Here is a 16,340-nt window from a genome sequence, read left to right as displayed (position 1 = left end):
TCCGGAGGGAGGAAGGCTACCACCAGGAGACACAATGATTCCATTAAACTGGAAGCTAAGATTGCCACATGGACACTTTGGGCTCCTCCTGCCTTTAAGTCAACAGGCCAAGAAGGGAGTTAAAGTGTTAACTGGGGTGATTGACCGAGATTATCAAGATGAAACCAGTCTACTATTCCACAACGGAGGTAAAAAAGAGTACGCATGGAATGCAGGAGATTCATTAGGGTGTCTTTTAGTGTTACCATTCCGTGTGACTAAGGTCAATGGGAAACTACGACAAGCCCAATCCAACAGAACTACAAATGGCCCATATCCTTCAGGAATAAAGGCTTGGGTCACTCCACCAGGGGAAAAAAACATGACCTGCTGAGATGCTTGCTGAAGGAAAAGGGAATACAGAATGGGTAGTAGAAGAAGGTAGTCACCAATACCAGCTACGACAACGTGACCAGCTGCAGAAATGAGACTGTAATTGTCATGAGTATTTTCTCCTTCTTTTGTTAAAAACACGTTTGTGCATGTATACACTTGTACTAAAAAAATCATTTTACTTCCTTTTTCTTTATCATGTGACATAAGATTTATTGACTTCATATAAGCATTTAAGTATTATTAACTTTATGTGATAGTAGTTGTGTTGGGGATTGGTGAGTTTCCAGTTGTACAAAGGATAGTTGTATTATGTTAGGCATAATTATGACATTATTGTCTTTATTTGAGGGTCTCAGGAGATGTGTATGGGTTCAAGTTGACAAGGGGTGGATTTGTGATGATTATACTGAGTTTCAATTTTATTTGATTGAAGGATACAAAATATTGACCCTGGGTGTATCTGTGAGGGTATTGCCAAAGGAGATTAAAATTTGAGTCAGTGGGCTGGGAAAGGCAGACCCACCCATAATCTTCGTAGGTACCATCTAATCAGCTGCCAGTGTGGCTAGAAGTTAAAACAGGCAGAAACATGTGAAAAGACTAGACTAGCCTACCCTCACAGCCTACATTTTTTTCCCATGCTGGATGCTTCCTGCCCTCAAACATCGGACTCCAAGTTCTTCAGTTTTGGGACTCCGACTGGCTCTCCTTGCTTCTTAGCTTGCAGATGGCCTATTGTGGGACCCTGTGATCATGTGAGTTAAGGCTTAATAAACTATATATATATATATATGTGTGTGTATATATATATAAAACTATATATATATAAAACTGTGTGTGTGTGTGTACATATATATATATATATATATATAATTAGTTCTGTCCCTCTACAGAACCCTGAGTAATACATGTGTTTCCAGCCTTTTAAAGAAATAAGGCAAATCATATTTATCACCTTTTTCTGTCGCTACAACAAACTCAAACTGGCTTAACTCATGTGTCATGATAATGTAAATTAAAATTTGTAAAACCAAAGAGAATTTTTAGTAACATTGGTAATATTACTTAGTGTACTTACTTTTATTTTACAAATTTACAGGTAACGTTGTATGCTTTTACCGTGTACAACATAGTTTTTAAGTAAATGTAAATTGTAGAATGATAAAATATATTCGATTAATGAATGATTTTATATTTTGACTATTGTGATAGTGCTGGGATAAACATGAGATGGCAGCTATTTACTTGACCCACTGATTTTAATTCCTTTCAATATATACCTAGTAGTGGGATTGCTGGACAATATGGCAGTTTTATTTTTAATTATTTGAGAGATGTTCATACTGTATGAGTCCTCTTTGCTCCACATTCTCATTAGTAGGTTTATATTGTCTATTTGATAATGATCATTATAACTGGGATGAGGTGATATTTAACTGAGGTTTTTATTTGAATTTCTCAGATGATCAGTGATGTTGAACATTTTTTTGACATACCTGTTCTTCATTTGTATGTCTTTTATTGAGAAATTTTTATTCAGATTTTTTTTCATTTTTACATCAGGTTATTTACTTGTTTGTTTTTTCCTGTTGAGTTATTTGAGTTCCTTGTATATTCTGGATATTAGTATATTGCTGGATAAATTGTTTGCAAACTTTTTTTTTATTTGGTAGGTTGTCTCTTCACTCTCTTGATTTGTTCTTTTGTTACACTGAAGCTTTTTATTTTGCTATGGTTCCATTTGTCTATTTTTGCATTTGTTACCAGTGCTTTTGAGGTTTTATCAAAAAAAATTTGCCCATACAAAAGTCATAAAACATTTCCCCTATGTTTTCTTCTGGAAGTTTCATAGTTTTAGATCTTACATTTAAGTCTTTAATACATTCTGAGTTAATTTTTGTAGATTCTGAAATATAATGGTTTAATTTTATTCTTCTCTATGTAGATATCTAGTTTTCTCAACACCATTTGTTGAAGAGACTGTCCTTTCCCCATAACATGTTCTTGGCACCTTTGTCAAACATCAGTTGGTGTAAACTGTGTGAATTTATTTCTGGTCTTTCTATTCTTTTCCACTTGTCCATATGCCTTATTTTATGTCAATGCAATGCTCTTTGCTTTGTGTATTTTTGCAGTATACTATGAAGTCAGGTTGTAGTATAAGGCCATTAACTTTTTTGGTTGTTATTAAAATTGATTTGGCTATTTAAGGACTTTTGTGGTTTCATATTAATTTTAGAAGATTGTTTTCTATTTCTATGAAGAATGGCATTGGTGTTTAGATAGCGATTCATTAAATCTGTAAATCTTTTTAGGTAGTGTGAACATTTTAACAATATTAGTTCTTCCAATGCATGAACATAAGGTAGACATTTATTTGTACATTTTTCAATTTTTTCTTTAGTGTTGTAGAGTTTTAACTGCATCAATATTTAACCTACTTGGTTAAATTTATTCCTAGGCATTTTGCTTTATTGTATTTGTAAATTGGAAGAATTTATTGATTTCTTTTCAGATAATTTGCTATCAGCATATAGAAATTCTACTAATTTTTGTATGTTGATTTTATAATCTGCAAATTTACTGAATTTATTTGTTGGTCTAACAGCTTTCCAGTGAAGTGTTTAGGATTTTGTATGCGTAAGGACATATCATAAGCAAACAATGATAATTTAATTCTTCTTTGCAATTTGAATGCCTTTTTATGCTTGCCTAATTACTCTGCTTAGGACTTCTAGTATTATATTAAATAGAAGTATTGGAAGTGGAAATCCTTGCCTTGTTCCAGTTCTTAGAGGAAAGGATTTCAACTTTTCCCCATTCAATATGAAATTAACTGTCAATTTGTAGTATATGGCCTTCACATTATGTTCATGTACATTTCTTCTATACATAATATGTTGAGTAATTTTTTGTCATGAAGAAGGATGAATGTTGTCAAATGCTTTTTCTGCATCTATTGACATGATCATATAATTTTTGTCCTTTATTATTTTAATATGATGTATCACATTTATTGATTCACACATGTTGGACATACTTGCATTCCTGGAATAAATCTTACTTGATTATAGTGATGATCTTTTTATGTGTTGTGGAGTTTACTTTGTTATTTTTTAATTTTTAATTTTAGGTTTAGAAGTACATGAACTGGTTTCCTATATAGGTAAGTTGATGTCATTGGTGTTTCTTATAAGGATTATTTTATCACCCAAGTACCAAGTCTAGTACCCGATGTTTATTTTTCCTAATTCTCTCCCTCCTCCTTCAAGGAGACCCTAGAATCTGTTACTCCCCTCTTTGGGTTGTTGCATTCTCATTATTTGCCTCCCACTTATAATTGGGATCGCATGGTATTTGCTTTTCTGTTTCTGGATTACTTTGCTAAAAATCGTGGCCTCCAGTTCCATTCCTCTTCCTGCAAAGGAAATTATTTCATTCTTTTTATGGCTGCATAGTATTTCATGGTGTATATGTAACACATTTTCCTTATCTGGTCTACAATAGATGGGCATTTAAGTTGATTCCATGTCTTTACTATTGTGAATAGTGCTGCAATGACAAATAATAGTTCTGGTTTTAGCTCTTTGAGAAATTGCCATGCTGCTTTCTTTTTATTTTATTTTATTTATTTCTTTTTCAATTTTTTAATCTTATGCATTTTTAAATTATACTTTAAGTTCTAGGGTACATGTGCACAACGTGCAGGTTTGTTACATATGTATACATGTGCCATGCTGGTGTACTGCAACCATTAACTCGTCATTTACATTAGGTATATCTCCTAATGCTATCCCTCCCACCTCCCACCACCCCACGACAGGCCCAAGTATGTGATGTTCCCCTTCCTGTGTCCAAGTGTTCTCATTGTTCAATTCCCACCTATGAGTGAGAGCATGCAGTGCTTGGTTTTCTATCCCTGTGATAGTTTGCTGAGAATGATGGTTTCCAGCTTCATCCATGTCCCTACAAAGGACATGAACTCATCCTTTTTTATGGCTGCATAGTATTCCATGGTGTATACGTGCCATGCTGCTTTCTACAATGGCTGAACTAATTTACACTCCCACTAAGAGTGTATACACATTTCTGTTTCTCTGCAAACTCACTAGAATCTGTTTTTTTTTTTTTGACTTTTTATTAATAGCCATTCTGATGAGATCGAGTGTGTTCAGGGTGGTATGGCCACTGACAGCACTAGATAGCTCATCAAGACAGAAAATCAACAAAGAAACAATGGACTTAAACTATACCCTAGAACAAATAGACTTAACAGATATTTACAGAACATTACACTCAACAACTGTAGAATATACATTCTATTCAGCAGCACATGGAACATTCTCTAAGATAGACCATATTATGGGCCACAAAATAAGTCTCAATACATTTAAGAAAATTAAAATTAAAACTATACCAAGTACTCTTTCAGACATCAGTGGAATAAAACTGGAAATCAACTCCAAAAGGAACACTCAAAACCATGCAAAAACATGAAAATTAAATAACCTGCTCCTGAATGATCATTGGGTTAATAATGAAATCAAGATGGAAATTAAAAAAATTCTTAGAACTGAATGATAATAGTGACACAACCAATCAAAAGCTCTGGGATACAGCAAAGGTTATGCAAAGAGGAAAGTTCATAGCCTTAAATGCCTACATTAAAAATTATGAAAGAGCACACATAGGCATTCTAAGGTACCACTCAAGGAACTAGATAAACAGGAACAAATCAAACCCAAACCCAGCAGAAAGAAAGAAATAACAAAGATCAGAGCAGAACTAAATGAAACTGGAATTTAAAAAACACAAAAAATAAATTAAAAAAAGCTGGTTCCTTGGAAAGATAAATGAAATTGATAGATCATTAGTGAGATTAACCAAGAAAAGAAGAGAGAAGACCCAAATAAGCTCAATTAGAAGTGAAAATGGAAGTATTACAACTGATACCACATGAACACCTTTATGCATACAAACTAGAAAATATAGAAGATACGGATAAATCCTGGTAATACGCAACCCTCCTAGATTAAACCAGGAAGAAATAGAATATCTGAACTGACCAACAACAAGCAGTGAGATTGAAATGGTAATAAAAAAAATGCCAACAAAAAAGTCCAGGACCAGACAGATTCACAGCTGAATTCTATCAGACATTCAAAGAAGAATTGGTACCAATTCTATTGACACTATTCCAAAAGATAAAGAGGAATTTCTTCCTAAATCATTCTATGAAGCCAGTGTCACCCTAATACCAAAACCAGGAAAAGACATAACAGAAAAAGAAAACTACGGATCAATATCCATGATGAACATAGATGCAAACATTCTCAACAAAATATAGCTAACCAAATCCAACAGCATATCAAAAAGATAATCCACCATGATCAAGTTGGTTTCATAACAGGGATGCAGGGATGGTTTAACAAACACAAGTCAATAAATGTGATAAACCATATAAACAGAATTACAAACAAAAATCACATGATCATCTCAATAGATTAAAAAAAATTGACAAAATTCAGCATCTGTTTATAATTAAAACACTCGGCAAAATCAGCATAGAAGGGACATACTTAAAGGTAATATAACCCATCTATGACAAACCCACAGCCAACATTATACTGAACAAGGAAAAGTTGAAAGCATTCCCCCTGAGAATTGGATCAAGACAAGGATACCCACTTTCACCACTTCTATTCAACAGAGTACTGGAAATCCTAGCCAGAGCAGTCAGACAAGAGAAAGAAATAAAGGGCATCCAAATCAGTAAAGAGGAAGTCAACCTGTCACTGTTCGCTGATGATATGATCATATACCTAGAAAACCCGAAGACTCATCCAAAAAACTCCAAGAACTGATAAATGAATTTAGCAAAATTTCTGGATGCAAAATTAATGTACACAAATCAGTAGCACTGCTATACAGCAACAGCTACCAAGCTGAGAATAAAATCAAGAACTCAATCCATTTTACAATAGCTGCAAAAAAAAAAAAAAGAAAAGAAAAGAAAATACTTAGAAATATACCTAACCCAGGAGGTTAAAGATCTCTACAAGGAAAGCTCTAAAACCCTGCTGAAAGAAATCATAGAGAATGCAAACAAATGAAAACACATCCCATGCTCATGGATGGGAGGAATCAATATTGTGAAAATAACCATACTTCCAAAAGCAGTCTACAAATTCAATTCAACTCCCATCAAAATATGACCATCATTCTTCACAGAACTAGAAAACTCAATCCTAAAATTCATATGGAACCAAAACTAGCCAAAGCAAGACAAAGAAAAAAAAATCTGGAGGCATCACATTATGATTCAAATTATAGTACAAGTCTGTAGTCACCAAAACAGCATGGTACTGCTAGAAAAATAGGCAGATGCGGCCGGGCACGGTGGCTCATGCCTGTAATCCCAGCACTTTGGGAGGCCGAGGCGGGAGGATCACAAGGTCAGGAGATCAAGACCATCCTGGCTAACACGGTGAAACCCCGTCTCTACTGAAAAATACAAAAAATTAGCGGGGCGTCGTGGCAGGCGCCTGTAGTCCCAAGCTACCCGGGAGGCTGAGGCAGGAGAATGGCGTGAAACCCGGGAGGCGGAGCTTGCAGTGAGCTGAGATCGCGCCACTGCACTCCAACCTGGGCGACAGAGCGAGACTCCGTCTCAAAAAAAAAAAAAAAAAAAAAAAGGCAGATGCACCAATGGACTAAAATAGAAAACCCAGAAATATAGCCAAATATATACAAATATATACAGCCAACAGATCTTTGACAAAGCCAACAAAAACAAAAACATAAAGTGAGAAAGGACACCCTATTTGACAAATGGTGCTGGTATAATTGGCAACCCTCATGTAGAAAAATAAAACTGGATCCTCCTCTGTCACCTTATAAAAAAAATCAACTCAAGATGGATCAAAGACTTAAATGTAAGACCTAAAACCATAAAAATTCTAGAAGATAACATTGAAAAAACTCTTCTAGACATTGGGTTAGGCAAAGACTTCATGACCAAGTACACCAAAGCAATTGCAACGCAAACATAAATAGATGGGACTTAATTAAACTAAAAAGCTTCTGCACAGCTAAAGAAATAATCAGTAAAGTACACAGACAACCCCCAGAGTGGAGAAAATCTTTGCAAACTATGCATCTGACAAAGGATGAACATCCAGAATCTATAAGGAATTCAAACAAATCAGCAAGAAAAAAAATTATTTCATCAAAAAGTGTGCTAAGGACATAAATAGACAATTCTCAAAAGAGGATATACAAATGGCCAACAAACATATTCAAAAAATGCTCAACATCACTGATTATCAGGGAAATGCAAATCAAAACCATAATGCCATACCACCTAATTCCTACAAGAATGGGCATATTAAAAAAAAAATTAGATGTTGACATGGATGTCATGAAAAGGGAACACTTTTACACTGCTGGTGGGAATGTAAACTAGTAAAACCGCTGTGGAAAACAGTGTGAAGTTTCCTTAAAGAATTAAAAGTAGATCTACCATTTGATCCAGCAATCCCACTCCTGGGTATCTATCCAGAGGAAAAGAAGTCACTTTGCAAAAAAGATACTTTCACATGCATGTTTATTGCAGCACATTTCTAAATTGTAAAAATATGGAACCAATCCAAATGCCCATCAATCAATGAGTAAATAAAGAAAATGTGGTATATATATGTATATATGTGTGTGTATATATATGTATATATGTGTGTGTGTGCATATATATATATGCCGTGGAATACTACTCAGCCATAAAAAGAATGAAATAATGGCATTAGCAGCAACTTGGAGACCATTATTCTCAGTGAAGTAGCTCAGGAATGGAGAACCAAACATTGTTCTCATTCATAAGTGGGAGCTAAGCTATGAGGACACAAAGCCATAAGAATGATACAATGGTCTTTGGGGACTCAGGGAAAATGGTGGGAGGGGGTGAAGGATAAAAGACTACACATTGGGTACAATGTTCACTACTCGGGTGATGGGTGCACCAAAATCTCAGAAATTGCCAGTAAATAAGTTATTCTTGTATCCAAACACCACCTGTTTCCCCAAAACTATTGAGATTAAAAATAAATAAGTAAAATTACATTAACTGGCCTTCCAGTGGTACACACAAAAAATAGCCATTCTGACTAGTGTGAGATGGCATCTCATTGTGGTTTTGATATTTGTTTCTCTAATGATTAGTGATATTGAACTTTTTTTTCACATGCTTGTTGGTCACATGTATGTCCTTTTTGAAAACTGTTCATGGCTTTTGACCATTTTTTAATGGGGTTTTGTGTTTTTTTTCTTGTAAACATATTTGTTTCTTATGGATGCTGAATATTAGAACTTTGTCAGATGCATAGTTTGCAAATGTTTTATCTGATTCTGTATGTTGTCTCTTTACTCTACTGATACTCTTCTCTGAAGAAGCCCTTTACTTAAAATAGATCCCATTTTTCTGCTTTTGGTGCAATTGGTGTCTTAGTCATGAAATATTTGCTAGCACCTATGTCCAGAATAGTATTGCCTAGGTTGCATCCCAAAGTTTTTATCCTTTTGGATTTTACATGTAAGTCTTTTATCCATCTTGAGTTTAATTTTGTATATGGTGTAAGGAAGGGGCCAAGTTTCAATTTTCTGCATATGGCTAACCAGTCATCCCAGCACCATTTATTGAATAGAGAGTCATTTCCCCATTGCTTCTTTTTGTCATCTTTGTCAAAGATCAGGTGGTTGCAGGTGTGGTCTTATTTTTTGGCTCTCTGTTCTGTTTCATTGGTCTATGTGTCTGTTTCTGTACCAGTACCATGCTGTTTTGGCTAGTGTAGCCCCCTAGTATAGTTTGAAGTTAGATAACGTGATACTTCCAGCTTTGTTCTATTTGCTTAAGATTGCCTTGGCTACTTGAGCATTTTGGGTTCCATATGAATTTTAAAATAGTTTTTTTCTAGTTCTGTGAAGAATGTCACTTATAGTTTGATAGGGATAGCATTGAATCTGTAAATAGCATTGGGCAGTTTGGCCATTTTAATATTGATTCTTCCTATCCATGAGCATGAAATTTTTTCCGTTTGCTTGTGTCATCTCTGATTTCTTTATAGAAGGCAGAAAAAAGAGTGAAGCTAGCATATCTGGTGAAAGAAATATCTAAGTAGCAAAGCATTCAGTCTGCTGTATGGCTACTTTTAACTGCTTATATAAAATAAGAGAGGAAATAGATAATATAAAAACAGAATTTATAATTTTAAAAGAAAGCATAGTAGAAAGAATTAGAAAATTTGCAGCCTAGTCATATGGTGGAGAATGAAAGAGCATTTTTAGTAGAGGAAACCAAGAGTGTGACCAAGTGAACTATTGATAAGATTAGTACGAATAGAATAAAGCCAGGGGCTATTCATCAGAATAGTGGGAGAAAACCCTAAGATATTTCAGAGATATTTGATGTGGCCCCTCCCATCACAGGCCCAGAGCTCTAGGAGGGCCGAATTTATTTAGGGGATGGGTCCCTGCTTTAATTGCCTCAGGTGTCTGCTCCCAGCATTTCAGAAATGCAGCAGTGTTCAGCCACCCCAGCCATGGCTCAAATGGCCTCAGGTGGTTTGGCCTGCTACTCTGAAAGGTGCAAGTCATAAACTTTGGCAGCATCTGTGTGGTGCTAATACTGAAGATATGCAGAATGCAAAAACTGTCGGAGGATGGATTTCTTCATTTTGATTTCAAAGGATGTCACAGACAGCCTGAGGAGCAAGGAAGAGGTGTCACAAAAGAAAAGACACCAAAGAGAGCCTTCACCAAGGCAATGCCTAGGGGATCCATGGGAGCAAGGCCATTGCAGGGAGTCCCCACTAGGATAATGCCTAATGGAGTCTTGGGAGCAGCACCACCACAAAGATCCCAGAATTACGGAGCTATTAATGTGCAAAGCCAACTCAGGAAGGCTTAATTGTGGGGTGAGTCCAGCAATGTGGTGTGTGTGGGGCTTCCTTAAGGCCTTGAGGTCACAACACCCACACCAGTGTGCACAGGATGTGTGTGTGCAGTCAAAGGAGATTATTCTTTGGCTTTAAGACTGAATATGTTTTTTCCTGTTGGGGTTTGGACTTACTTGAGACTTGTAATTATTTTCACTTTGCCCATTTTCCTTTTTGGAATAGGAATATCTGTCATATGTCTGTCCAACCACTTTATTTTTGAAATAGATAACTTGTTTAATTTCACAGGCTAACAGCTGGAAGAAATTTGCCTCAAGATGAATTGTGAATTGAGTTTCATTCATATCTGATTCAGATGAGACTCTGAACTTAGGACTTTTGAGTTGGTGCTAGAAAGAGTTAAGACTTTGGGGCTATTGATGTAGAGTGAGTGTATTTTGCATGTGAGAAGGACATAAATATTGAGGGGTGGGTTAGAATGCAATGGCTGAAATGTGTCACAAATATCCTGTGATGGAAACTTAACCCTCAAATTCATATATTGATTGGAGGTAGATCCTTTGGGAAGTAATTAGTATTAAATACAGTTGTCAGGGTGAGGCCTTCATGATGGAACTGGTGCCTTTGTGAGAACAGAAAGAGAAACTGAACTGACATGGACATTGTTGCTCTCTTTCCATGTGGTGCCTTTCACCATATCACAACACAGCTGGAAGGCCCTCACCAGATATCAACACCATGGCTCTTGGAGTTCCCAGCCTCCAGAACCATAAACTAAATGAACTTATTTTCTTTATAAATTACCAAGTCATAGGTATTCAGTTATAGCATAGAAAATGGACTAAGACAGGTTCGGCTGAGGGGAGGGCCGTTGGCTGGGGCCTGCGGTACGCCGCTTCAGTGAGGGACTCCACTGTGGCCACCCGGCTTGCTGCCTTCCTGGGCGCCACTCCCCCAGGTGACTCGACGTGACACGCCAGTAGCACAGCACTGATTCCTCTCGGGCTCTTGGGCGCTGCTCTGAGCAGCGTCCCCCTTTACACCAGAAAGCTGGTGGGCACTATGGGGGAAAAACTAAACAAGAAGAAAGTGGAGGAAGTGCTAGAAGAGGAGGAAAAGGAATATGTGGTGGAAAAAGTTCTCGACCATGGAGTGGTAAAGGGCAAAGTGGAGTACCTCCTAAAGTGGAAGGGATTCTCAGATGAGGATAACACATGGGAGTCAGAAGAGAACCTGGATTGCCTCGACCTCATTGCTGAGTTTCTGCAGTCACAGAAAACAACACATGAGACAGATAAATCAGAGGGAGGCAAGCACAAAGCTGATTCTGATTCTGAAGATAAGGGAGAGGAGAGCAAACCAAAGGAGAAGAAAGAAGAGTCAGAAAAGCCACGAGGCTTTGCTCGAGGTTTGGAGCCAGAGCGGATTATTGGAGCTACAGACTCCAGTGGGGAGGTCATGTTCCTGATGAAATGGAAAAACTCTGATGAGGCTGACCTGGTCCCTGCCAAGGAAGCCAGTGTCAAGTGCCCACAGGTTGTCATATCCTTCTATGAGGAAAGGCTGACATGGCATTCCTAACCCTCGGAGGATGATGACAAAAAAGATGACAAGAATTAACGCTCTTGAGTACCAGCCCCTGTCACATCTGACTGTGGGTTTCAAGTGGGAAGGGAAGGAGTTCCACTTGTCTTGACACCATAGAGGTGGCTTGAGAAGATGTCCTTTGAAGAGCCAGTATAGTTTCTGTGCCCTGCAGCAGCCCAAGTGCTTTAAAGCCGTTTCAAGCTATATAGTTTGCACACCCATCCCAGTGGAGGAGAAAGGGGATAATTGTTTCAAGGCAACCTTTTCTGCACTTTGCTGTAAAAAGCAAAGGGCCTTCTATGAAGGACAAAACTTGCAGAATTGGGTGTGTGGGAGAGCAAAAAAATACTGTAGATCTTCAAAGAGCATCTCCACAACACACAGCCTTCTTCCCAATAGCGTTAACTCTGCATTTTTACAGCGTAGCATGTGTGTAGTTTTTGGCTATTACTGGTGTATTATTTGGGGGAGGGAGGGATGGGGAGGGGAGAAAGGGAGATGGGTAGTTATCATTTAGATTAACATTTGGGGCCTGATAGCGGAAATGGTGAAGCAATGGAAAAGAACAGACAACTAATGATTTGCTTCTATGTCCAGAATATTTTACCTTAAAAAAAAATGTCATTGGCACCATAAATAAGGACTGTGAGAGACTGTTTAAAAGCTGTGAATGTCTGAAACCTATAAGCCAAGGTGTTCCCTGCCTAAACGTATTGCTGTTCCCACAAAGGACTAAGCCTGTTCATAAGTTACCAAAGTTGCCATTTTGGAGATGGAAATTGACAAGGAGGGAAGGTCTTTTATTGGAGAGTATACAGTACAAGCAGCTCATTCTGTCTTAGAGGTGCTAATTCCTGAAATTAGAAGACCCTTTCTTTTCCAGTAACGAAGTTATAAATATCAGCTTGTTCATCCAAGACACTGGCTGAGGTGGTAAGGAAGAGGAAGAGGGTGGTAGAGGAGATAAGACAGTAGGGAAAGACAAGGGCCCGTGCTTTTAGTGGGGAAAACTCTTGGAGCCATTTTTAGTGGGGAGAACTCTTGGAGCCATTCTCTTTTTTGAGCTTTGAACACTGAAACCATTGTTGGCAGGGTTCAGTCACTGACAGCACAAGTTTCACCGAATTGATCCAAGAGTTTAGTGATTTCAAAAGCCTTGGTCTCAGAAGATTAAACTTTCATATTGGGCAGTGGTTCACTTTAAAACACACACACACACACACACACACACACACACACACAAAACAATTTTTTAAGAAATCCTAAGAAGTAACATACCCAAAATGCTCTGTCTTGAGTCGTGAGATCCATCAGTTCTTGATATTGTCTAGACTTGCATCTAGAGCTACATTGTAAAATTCTTTTAGGCATGTGTTAGATTTCTGTGTAAACTTTGTTTAAATGTAAACTTCATACTACACTGTCAGTTTTTGTCTTAATAAAACTATAGATTTATAATCCCTGAAAAAAAAGAAAATGGACTAAGACAACCATTTAATATAATACTTCATGTGTTGTTTATTAATGTGTTTTATCAAGTAGAGAGTCTTTCCTGATATTCCAAGCTTGCTAAGAGATTTTATAATGAATGGGCACTGTATTTTGTCTTATGTCTTCTCTGCATCTATTAAGATGCTCATTTAATTTTTTTGCTGTGTAGTATTAAGGTGTCATGTTTTATTAATTAAATTTGAGACAATTAATGCAACCATGCATTACTATAATTAATATAACTTGACAATGATGTATTATTTTCTGTATATACTATTTAATTCCCTTTGTATACTGATGTGTTATTTTCTTTACACACTGTTGTATTTTGTTAAAGATTGTTGCATCTCTATTAATGAAGGATATTGAAGTGTAGTTCTTCTTTGACATGCCTTAGTCTGGCTTTGGTGTCAGGATGATATTGGCCTCATAAAAAGAGTTGAGAAATATTCTGTACTCATGTATTTTTGAAAAAAGTTTGTTGAGTAATGGAATTGTTTCTTTACATATTTCATAAAAGTCACCAGTGAAAACATATAGTCTTTGGCTTTTCTTTGGGCTGAGATTTTTAATATCTAGGAAAATGTCTTTTTATCTCTGTTATTATTTTATATTAATTCCTGAGTCATTTGGGGTACAGTAGTAATTTTGTAGAAGTTAGCCTATTTTCAAAGTTGTTTAGTTTATTGGCATAAAGTTGCCCATAGTATTTATTCCCTCACACTTTTAATTTCCAAAGAGCCCATGGTAATATCTCCTTTGATTTCTAACTTTTATAATTTCTTTATTTTTCTTCTTAGTCTAGCTAAAGTATTGTCAATTTTGTAGATATTTTCAAGGAGCCTACTTTAAGTTCAATCAATTTCAATGTTTCTATGATCTCTATTTAATAATTTTTTGGAGTAATTTATGTAATTTTCTTTTTTTTTGCTTGTTTTTTGTTGGTTTCCTCTTTTTTCCATAATTTTTATGTTAATGCTTAGATTTTTTTATTTCATTTTAAAAAATAATTTTAACTTTTATGTAGGATACAGGGGCTACACATAAAGGTTTGTGACATAGGGTATATTGTACTCAGGTAGTGAGCATAGTACACAATAGGTAGTTTTTCAACCCACATCCCCTTTCCTCTATCCCACTTCTAGTAGTATACAATGTCTATTTTTCCCATGTTTATGTACATGTGTGCTTTATCTGTAACTTTCACTTATAAATGAGAACATGTAGTGTTTAGTTTTCTGCACCTGTGTTAGTTTGCTTATGCCTTCCACCTCCAACCATGTTGCTGCTAATGACATGATTTCATTTGTTGTTACTGATGCATAATATTCCATGGTGCATATGTACCACATTTGCTTTATTCAATTGACCACTGATGGACACCTAGGTTCATCCCATGTCGCTGCTATTGTGAATAGTGTAGCAATGAAGGTACAAGTACATGTGTCCTTTTGGTATAATGATCTATTTTTCTTTGGGTGTGTACTTAGTAATGGAATTTCTGGATCAAATGGTAATTTTGTTTTAATTTTCTTGAGGAATCTCCAAACTGCTATCCAAAGTGGCTGAACTAATTTACATTATCACGAACAGTGTATAAGCATTTCATTTCATATCCAGCTTCATGAACATCTTGTTGCTTTTTAACTTTTTCTAATGGCCATTTTGACTGGTGTGAGACGGTGTCTTATTTTGGTTTTCATTTGCATTTCTCTGATGATTAGTGATATTGAGAATTTTTTGATAAGTTTTTGGCTGCTTGTATGTCTTCTTTTGAGAAGTGTCTGTTCATGTCAATTTCAATTTTTAATGGGGTTGTTTGTTTTTTCTTGTTGATTTGTCATCTATAGATTCTGGACAGTAGGCCTTTGTAGGAATGCATAGTTTGTGAATATTTTCTTTCATTCTCTATGTTGTCTATTTACTCTGTGGATAGTTTCCTTTGCTGTGTAGCTCTTTATTTTAATTAGTTCTCACTTGTCTATTTTCCGTTTCTGATGCAATTGCTTTTGGGGGCTTGGGCAAAAATTTTTTGTCAAAGCCAATTTTATTTTTTAATTTTAACTTTTATTTTAAATATAGGGAGTACAGGTGCAGGTTGTTACATGGGTATATTGTGTAATAGCATCTATTTTTTATTCAGTTTTATAGAATCTGCAAATTTTTCTAGTTTTTTTCATCAACTTTTATTTTAAGTTCCAGGATACATGACCATGGTGGTCTGCTGCACAGATCAACTCATCACCTAGGTATTAAGCCCAGCACCCACTAGCTATTCTTCATGATGCAATTCATCTCCCCAACACCCAACAGGCCCCAGTGTGTGTTGTTCCCCCCATATGTTCATGTGTTCTCATCATTCAGCTCCCACTTACAAGTGAGAACATGTGGTGTGTGGTTTTCTGTTCCTGGATTAGTTTGCTGAGGATAACAACTTCCAGCTCCATCCATGTCCCTGCAAAGGACATGATTTCATTACTTTTTATGGCTACACAGTATTCCATGGTGTATATGTACCACATGTTCTTTATCCAGTCTATCATTGATGGACATTTGGGTTGAGTCCATGTCTTTGCTATTGGGAATAGTGCTGCAATGAACATACACGTGCATGTATCTTTATAATAGAATGATTTATATTCCTTTAGGTATATACTCAGTAATGGATTGCTGGGTCAAATGGTATTTCTGCTCCCTTATCTGTCTTCAGTAATGGTTGAAATAATTCATACTGTCATCAGCAGTGTAAAAGCATTACTTTTTCTCTGCAGCCTCACCAGCATCTGTGGTTTTTTGACTTTTTAATAACTACCATTCTGACTGGCAGGAGGTAGTATCTCATTGTGGTTTTGAATGGCATTTCTCTAATGATCTGTGATGTTGAACTTTTTTTTCATGTTTGTTGGCCACATGAACATCTTCTTTCGAGAAGTGTCTGCT

General features: G+C 36.4%; 1 protein-coding gene and 1 long non-coding RNA gene across 2 annotated transcripts in view; one reads left to right on the top strand and one right to left on the bottom strand.

Moving 5' to 3' along the window:
- LOC129530155 (uncharacterized) overlaps positions 1–16,340 on the bottom strand; it is a 71,999-nt gene that overhangs the window by 44,610 nt on the left and 11,049 nt on the right. The window lies entirely within an intron of this gene.
- Positions 10,846–12,372, top strand: LOC101127285 (chromobox protein homolog 1-like). Its single transcript, XM_055376956.2, has one exon. It carries the CDS (start codon positions 11,385–11,387, stop codon positions 11,901–11,903), a length of 519 nt encoding a protein of 172 aa, XP_055232931.1. The 5' UTR covers positions 10,846–11,384; the 3' UTR covers positions 11,904–12,372.

Source organism: Gorilla gorilla, chromosome X (genome assembly GCF_029281585.2).
Source record: "Gorilla gorilla gorilla isolate KB3781 chromosome X, NHGRI_mGorGor1-v2.1_pri, whole genome shotgun sequence".
Classification (NCBI taxonomy): domain Eukaryota; kingdom Metazoa; phylum Chordata; class Mammalia; order Primates; family Hominidae; genus Gorilla; species Gorilla gorilla.
Note: the sequence above shows the minus strand (reverse complement) of the source record. Positions and strands in the feature narration are given on the sequence as shown.

What these genes read in the sequence shown, in the direction of transcription:
- LOC101127285 (XM_055376956.2), top strand. Translation starts at nt 11,385, where the DNA reads ATGGGGGAAAAACTAAACAAGAAGAAAGTGGAGGAAGTGCTAGAAGAG.